Source organism: Musca domestica, unplaced genomic scaffold (genome assembly GCF_030504385.1).
Source record: "Musca domestica strain aabys unplaced genomic scaffold, Musca_domestica.polishedcontigs.V.1.1 47, whole genome shotgun sequence".
Lineage (NCBI taxonomy): Eukaryota > Metazoa > Arthropoda > Insecta > Diptera > Muscidae > Musca > Musca domestica.
The window spans coordinates 1,017,386-1,026,557 of NW_026712338.1; the positions used below are offsets into that span (position 1 = coordinate 1,017,386).

Genomic DNA, 9,172 nt, shown 5'->3' on the forward strand with positions numbered 1-9,172 from the left:
TAGGGCGATTTGTTCTGTAGCATATAACTTTAAGTAACAGGTTCAGTGCACCTTCTCAAAAAATCGATTTTTTAGTTATTTTTTGATAAATTTAGATGCTTTTTTGTCTCAGCTATGTTGTCATTCTGCGGATGATTTAAGGAATAATGTGTAACAGTTCAAGTCAATGTTTGCCAGGAAGGGTATTTGTGAACATTAAATTCCATGTAGACTTTTGTTTTTCGTCCGTTTTATTTGCTGAAAATATTTTCCCTCTAAATTATTGAGACAAATTCAGGAATAATTCACGCTACAGTAAACCGCTCATTATTAAATTCATTCAAAAATATTGTTCCTCAAGCCCTTCATATAGCTGATTGTTGATTTGATATCCTTGATATTCTACCATTCCATATCCCATCAAGCAATTCAACTTTGCCTTTCTTTCTGGTGGCCACTAGCTTTGCTTTGTGACCCCAATATACTTAACGTTATCCGATCGCTAAACAGTTTTATAATTGGGATTTATGGATCAAATGGAAAAATGGCAGATAATATCTTTTAATAAAGTTTAAGAGTTTTGCTTCTTTGGGACAGTCTTATGTACTATGTACATACATACCTAGACGAATGAAGTAGTTATCCACATATCGATATTCATATATATTTTTTTTAAGATTTTGATTTTTTTTGCGTTAAGTCTCGTATTTTTTTTTGTTAATAAGTTTGAGTGTTGTCTGTGACGACATGTGACATGTCAACGACATCTCGTCGTTCTCTACAACTTTTTAATGACATACATTCGTCCATATCTGATTGTAGGGCCAAACACAGAAAGACAAATTAATATTTAGGTACATTTTATATGACACACACACAAACACACACACACACTCAGACTCACACAGTTCGAAACATATTAAATGATTTGCATATAAAGCTATTGTTTCTTGATTGATTTCATCTAATAACTTTTGAAACCTCTTACGAATCAAACCAAGACCAAGACACTCTGTTGCTCTCGTCGTCACCGTTTGTGGAGTTCAAAGAAAGAAAGAAAGGAAAAAAACAAACTGTGTGTTTCAGTGATTTTGAATTTGAATTTAAAGTGAAGTAAAACATGATTTCAACAATGAATATTGTATTTGCAATTAGTGCTGTGGTGTGTATATTCCGTGTGCAGGATGTCGTTGGTGGTGTAAGTGTTTAATTGAATGGATGTCCGAGTTATAAACATATATTCAAAAAGAAAATATAGAAATAGATGATAGAATGCCTTTACGATAGACAAGTGCCACACAAAACGGGTATTTTTCAGAACATCGAAATTGGTAAACTGATTAAAGAACCGAGTAAGCAAAACTTTATTGTCCCACATATTTAAGGACATTTAATAATAAACGAGTAAAGGAGGGCCTCAATTCGTTCGGGTCGAACGTGTGAACTCTCCTTCGCGAGGAAATGAAAAGTGTGGAAAATATATTCGAATGCACCAAATTATTTTAAACAGTGTTTCCTAAAATTCAACGTAAGGTATACTAATGTTCAATGTACATGTCCGTATTACCCAAATACGCCCGGCCCATATTTTAAAATCTTCCGACTAATTACGTTGAAAAAATGAATCATTTTTAACATTCATCCAATTGTCATATTTTCTAATTAAAAATCAGTAAAGAATGTCTTAAAGTCGGTCGGGCCGACTTTATGATACCCTACACCACTTTGCTAATTTAGAAGAGCTCCGCATAACAATCTGAACCGATCTCCATATTTCTGAGCTGTATTTGATATATTTTCCGGAATATCGTTGTTACAGAGTGCATATTACGGCAATGGGTAACAAATATAACAAATCGGATGAACAGCATATATGGAAGCTAGAGCTATATCTGAACCGATCTCTTTGACATACTAGCTTCTACTTTCAATTCGGTTGTAAGTGTCAAATTCCATCCCATTTGGTTTGGTGCACACTAAAAGGTAAAACGGACGAAGTTATAGCTATATCCAAATCTGAACCGATCTCGATAAAATTAAGCAAATGTATCATTGATTGTTACAGAGTGCATACTACGCCTGCGGAGGACAAAAATAACTAATCGGATGAACAATATATATGGGAGCTATAGCTATATCTGAACCGATTTCGATCAAATTTGGCATACTTACTTTCAGGCCTAATTTGGTAGTATGTGCAAAATTCCATACTATTCGGGCTGATATTACACGTTTGGTGCACAATAAAAGGCAAATCGGACGAAGATATATATGGGAGCTATATCTAAATTTTTACCGATTATCTCCAATTTCAATAGGGTTCGTCCTTGGGCCAAAACAAATGTTGTTTGGAAAATTTTATCTCAATCAAATAATAAATGCGACCTGCATTTTGTTCACATGAATACATGGACAGACGGACGGACGGACGGACGGACGGACGGACTGGCATGCATAAATCAACTCAGAAAGTGATTCTATGCAGATCATCAGAAGGAACTATGGGTCTATCTCGTTTCCCTTTGCCTGTTACAAACAAATGCACAAAAACATAATACCCTGACCACCTTGTGGTGTGGGGTATAACAAGAAATTGTTCAATTGTCAACGTTGAAAATGTATAACTTTGAAATTTTGTAACCCCGACGTATTTGGATAACTCTCATATGTTTTACTTGTGTGGTGAAAAAAAGTCTGTCGAATTTTAGGTAACGCTGTAAAATAATATTTTTAGAATGCAAACAATTCTGAGTAGTCAGTTGTAAAATGTTTTCAGACCCATAGATGTTCATAGATTGAGTGATAACGTAATATGAACTTTATACTACGAAGAAAAATATCGTTTGAGAAGTCAAAATAGCAAATTCTAAACTAATATGGGTTAAACGAAGCGAAACCCTCAAAAATCGTGAAGATCCGTTGGCCCTACGTTCATTTGCGTACCCTAAGTTTGTCATTCCGTTTGTAACACTTCGAAATATACATTTTAGACCTCACACAGTATATATATTCTTGATCACCATAAAATTCTACATGTGTCAAAAATCATCAAAATACCGAATAACGGGAGGTACCGTTGTATGGGGGCTACACCAAAACGTGGACCCATACATACAATGTTTCGCCACACGAGCTACAACCCATTATGACTTACAAATACAAATTTTTAAAGAATCTTTGGAGAAATGTAACAAAAATCTAAAGGTACCGATATGGGGACTATACCAAAACGTGGACCGATATATCTCATTCTCAATACCAATTATCCTAGACACAATACACATTTTTCTACTAAATGTTGACGCTCTACGTGAAATAATTTTGATTTCAACCGACAGGCTGACAGACGGACATCGTTAAATCGGCTTAAAATTTTATGCTGATTATGAATATTTAGGGATGTTATAAACAGAATGACAAAGTTTCCAAGATGGAGGGTATAAAAATCCATAGAAAAATACCTCTCCAATGATACCCATTATACGGGGGTTATACGAAGACGTGTTCCTTCATGAGTATTTTTTGTCATAAACTGTATTACCCATTACGACCTTCAAATACGAAACTTTAAAACAATTCCGGTAAAAATGTCCCTAAAGTCATCAACATACCGAATATTTGGAGGTACCGTTATATGGGGGCTTTACGAAAATAGACTTCGAATTCTACGTTGATCAAGAATATATATATATATATATATATATATATATATATATATATATATATATATATATATATATATATATATATCTATATATACATCCAGTAGGCTGGTTAAGTTCGTAAATGGGCCATGTAGGTCCAAGTTATCATATAGCCCCCATATAACGGTACCTCCCGATATTCGGTATTTTGATGATTTTAGCCACATTATTCACCGGAATTATTTCAAATTTGGCATTTGAAGTTCGTAACGGATACTACAGCCTAAGACAGAAAATTATCTGTGCAGGTCCACGTCTCTGTGTAGCCCCCATATAACGGTACCCCCGATATTCGGTATTTTGATGATTTTAGCGACATTGTTTACCGGAATCTTTTCAAATGTGGTATTTGAAGTTCGTAATGGATACTACATCCTAAATCAAAAAATGAGCCATATAGGTCCACGTCTTCATATAGCCCCCATATAACGGTACCCCCGATATTCGGTATTTTGATGATTTTAGCCACATTATTTACAGGGATTGTTTCAAATTTCGCATTTGAAGTTCGTAATGGATACTTCAGCCCATGCCAGAAAATTGTCTGTGCAGGTCCACGTCTTCGTATAGCCCCCATATAACGGTACCCCCCATATTCGGTGTTTTGATGATTTTAGCTACATTATAAACAGATTTTTCTTCAAGTTTCGCATTTAAATATTGTAATAATTTATGATAAAAGTTGCCTATGCAGGCCCACGTCGTCGTATAAGCATTCGGTATTTTTAAGATATTAACAGAATTTTTAACGGGTTTTATTTTTTGGAAATTGCCAAATTTGTACCAAATGGTGGAGGGTATTAAAAGTTCGGCCCGGCCGAACTTACAGCTTTTTCACTTGTTTTAACTGATTTGTCTAAAAATTGGTATTTGTAATGGTATTTATAATGGGTCCTAGTTCGTGTGGCGAAACATTGTATGTATAGGTTCACGTTTTGGTATAGTCCCCATATAACGGTACCTCCCAATATTCGGTATTTTGATGATTTTTGACACATTTTATTCACGAATTTGTCTGAAAATTGGTGGTTGTAGATAATTATGGGTCCCAGTTCGTGTGGCGAGTCATTGTAATTATAGGTCCACGTTTTGGTATAGCCCTCATACAACGGAACCTCCCGATATTCGCTAATTTGATGATTTTTGCCACATTTTTCGCGGATTTGTCTGAAAATTGGTATTTGTAGGTCATAATGGGTTCTAGCTCCTTTGGGGAAACATTGCATGTGTAGGTCCGCGATTTGGTATAGCCCCCATATAACGGTACCTCCCGATATTCGGCATTTTAATGATTTTTGCCACATTTCTTCTAATGTTTCCTTTACCCTAAGGTGGAGGGTATTGGAAGTTTGGCCCGGCCGAACTTAATGTTTTTTTACTTGTTTTAATAATAAAATTGAAGTATTTGCAAGTGTTGTTAGACCAAATTTAAGATGTTTGACAGTGAAACAAAACACAAAACGTACGTGAGCTGTTTAAATCGGTGATGAAAAAAAAAACGACAATAGCTAAAAAAAGACCTCTTAATCATTTTATTGAATATTATCATTGCAGTTATAATCGCTTAACATTGTTAATACGATATCGTCAGAGCAGAGGTAAATCAGCTGGGTTTAATATATTGACTCTGTAATATCCCATCTTTATGCTAGGTTACTAATAGCGAGTTTAGATAATTTTATATGTAGTGATTTAATCCAGATTTATTCAACCATACAAAATCATATCTTCTCACGACCGAATTTATTTAAAATTTTGTGAACATCGACATACTAACGGAATGAATCGTTGCCCTTTTACATTCTTACTGCGGTACATTCCAAAGTCGCAAATGTTTCGGCAAATTCGTTGTTTACATTATGCAATTATGCTCCTATATATTTTAGGGATGTACAAATTTTGAGACTTAAAATGGATGTATAGATCCAGGTATATTATAGCTCCAATATATCATATATATTATTCAACAGCATTTTGGATAAAGTGGCAATTTTGTCTTTTCTGAGGGAAGACATCCAAACGGACCACAACTTTTGTTATAGCTCCCATGTTACGGAATATTTTTCATTTGAATCAGCAGCAATATAAAATTAAAGGTTCTCAAAAGAAAAATTTTCCTAAAAAGAGAATATGGAGGTCCACTATTTAGTATACAGTTTACAAAAGTATTTCAATCTATGTTGCAAGGTCTAACACCTTTCAAATGTAATTTGAAACATTTTAATTGCAATTTAAGAATTCTATTTTTGATTCGATAATAATCATTTCAACTGTAATTCGAATTATTCCATTTTTAATTTCAATTACTCCAATTGTTTCATTCGTAATTCGAAGTTTTCTAATTGCAATTTAAACTGTTTCATTTGTAATTTATTTTTTTTTTCTAATTATAATTCGAATAATTCGGTTTGTAATTTCAAATGGAAAAATTAGAATTACAAATGGAGTCATTCGAATTACAATTGGAATAATTCAAACTAAAAATGGAATAATTCGAATTATGTTGGAATTCTCGAATAACAACTGAAATAAGTCGAATTACAACTGGAATAAGTTATTCGAATTACGACTGAAAAAGGCGTAGACACGCAACCTAGGCAAATACAGGGTGAGATGAAAAAACTGCAACCAACTACAGACTACTGTCATTTCTAAGCCACTCATCCGACAGCTGTTAAAATTATTCAAGTGACAGCTCATTATATTGTTTACAAGCGTACAGAAGTATTTTGGTGAGAATTTTCCAGAAAAAAAGTTATTCGTGATGGAATTCAAGCATGATAGTATGATGATAGTATATTTGGCTGAAAAATCACAAGTGATTATCGTTAGAGCACTCCAGCATTTAAATGTGAATAAATATTTTGTGTCTCGTAACATCGCTCGACGTCAAGGAAGTGGACGGAAGAAAACAGCAACATCAGCATCAGAAAAGTAAAGAAGCGACTTGATCGAAACCCGCGTCGCAATGGCCGAAAAATGGCTCGTGATAAGAACATATTGGAATATTCCATCCGGCAAATATTGAAAAATGAGCTCGGGGTAAAGCCATTGAAATTCCAATAACTTACTCCGCAGCTTAAAGAAAATAGGCTCAAAAGAGCTAAAGAGTTGCTTCGCTTGGCCGAAAGTGGTAGTGGTGAACTGCCGATTTTGGTTTTCTTCGATGAGAAAACTTTCGTTGTCCAGCAGTTTGTAAATAAACAAAATGATCGTGTTTACTTGCCAAAGAGGTCAGCTGAAAATGTGCACCTTCGGTTGGCCACCAGAACTCAAGCGCCGGCCATGGTGATGGTGTGGGCAGCCATAACAGCCGATGGTCGCTCTCCGCTCGTATTAATCGACCGTGGCATCAGAATAAATGCCGAATAGGGACCGAAGTGTGTATTAAAGCCTTGGGCATTGAAACATTTTGGCCGTAGACCTTGGACATTCCAACAAGACTCAGCACCATCACACTCAACACGCGCCAATCAAGAATGGTTACAAAATGAGGTTCCTCGCTTCATTTCCAGCGCACAATGGCCACCAAAATCTCCGGATACCAATCCGTTGGACTATTGTGTCTGGAGTATTTTGGGAAGCAAGGTTGGCACTAAAAAATACCAAAGCATTGGCACCTCAAGCAAGCGGGTGACGGCAGTTTGAAGGCCATAATTCGTGCCAAAGGTGACCAATTCGAACAAATCTAAACATATTCTAAAATTCTATTTTCGAAATTTTTGGCTTTCATTCAATAAAATTTAAATAAAATGTAAAAATTATGTCGTTTAGCTTTGTTGCAGTTTTTTATCTCACCCTGTATTGGATATTTCTCCACTCCTGTGTACTCCCCTTGTAAATATTTTCAATTTTTCTCCCACAGGCCACTGAAGAGCAGATGTGGGCAGCCGGAGGTCTTATGCGTGACGTATGTTTACCCAAGTTTCCCAAAGTAACTAAAGAAATTGCTGATGGAATACGAGCTGGTAACTTGCCCAATGAAAAGGATGCCAAGTGCTATGTCAATTGTATATTGGAGATGATGCAAACGGTATGCAGTTTCATAACTATGACATTATGGGTGAAATCATTTCCCTTTTCTTTCTTTTTTTTTGGTCCATTGAATAGATGAAAAAGGGTAAATTCTTGTATGAAGCCTCTTTGAAGCAAGTGGAAATTCTTATGCCCGATCATTACAAAGAAGAATACAGGGCTGGCTTGGCCAAGTGCAAAGATGTTGCTGTCGGTGTGAAGAACAACTGTGAAGCAGCCTACACCATTTTCACGTGCTTGCGCGGTGAAATCACCAAATTCGTATTTCCTTAAGTGCGCCAAATGCACCACCGCCACTATTTATGTATGTACAAAAATCCCCCATTGGCCATAGATACATATGTATGTTACGTAATTTATTTCAATTCTCTTTTGAAATTGTCATGACGCCGCTGCAAGACAATTAACAAACTACAAATTTAGTTATTTATTATTATTTAAATTGCCGTAAAGAAACATTAGGCCACCATATAATTATTTTCATGTTCCCTGTCTCATGTTTTATTTACTATTTATTGTCTATCATCGATTTTAAAGTGCGTGTCTAATATAATTTAAATAAAAAAACCTCAAAAATTATCAAAAACAAAGACCATGTAAACGAATTTTGATTGTTCTGCCTCGTCACAAATGATATTGTATTGGTGTGTCATTTAACAGATGAATTAACACGGAATAGCTTGGTATTGGGTTAGTCATTAAAAACGATGAATTCTCAATCTTGACTTAGGAATTCTTTTTGTGTTTCAAAATTAGAATTTATTGTTTCTTATAGCGTGTTTAAATACAAAGTTTTATTCGGATTAAGCCACATTATCAGTGAATGAGAAGAGAAAACCCACCGAATGGTTAGGCTGTTGTTTCAATTTTAATTTTATTTCTAAAATATGTTCCTTACGTACTACTGAAACTAATCTAACTTAACCTAGTCGCAACCACACAATTGTTCTTATCTATTATAATATTGACTGGAGAACATTGCAGGGCTGCTTGACATATCATTCAAGTGGTCTTGTGCATCTACTGAACGCATCTGTGCCTGTGGGTCATAACCTTTATAATCTCACACATTATCGTATGCGTCAGAGCACAAGATCACTGAATTCTTCACAGGTGATATTTTATGGCGGCTGGGAAATATTTAATTTTAGAACATTTATTTTTTATTGCTACATTTTCCCAGCGCCTCAATCGCACTCAAAAGTATGTACAAAGTATTTTGTACATTCTCCCGGGCGGCTTAAATGCGTATGTTAATAGTGGACTGTATTTTTATAAAGTTGAATAAATGTATACTATAAAATATTTAAATATAAAAATATTAAAAGAAAACTAACTATATATGCTTAAACAATATAAATATTCAATTAAGTAACTGCTTCCAGGAAACGACTCCATTTCTTTGTCCAATCCTTCTTTCCAATGCCACCACCTTTATCTGCCGGCTTCATTCT

General features: G+C 35.0%; 1 protein-coding gene across 1 annotated transcript; it reads left to right on the top strand.

Moving 5' to 3' along the window:
- Positions 1-935: 935 nt before the first annotated feature.
- On the top strand, positions 936-8,308 carry LOC131804655 (general odorant-binding protein 19a-like). Its single transcript, XM_059127716.1, has 3 exons — positions 936-1,177; positions 7,549-7,716; positions 7,794-8,308. The coding sequence occupies exons 1-3, from the start codon at positions 1,100-1,102 to the stop codon at positions 7,989-7,991; spliced, it is 444 nt and encodes a 147-aa protein (XP_058983699.1). The 5' UTR covers positions 936-1,099; the 3' UTR covers positions 7,992-8,308.
- Positions 8,309-9,172: the final 864 nt, after the last annotated feature.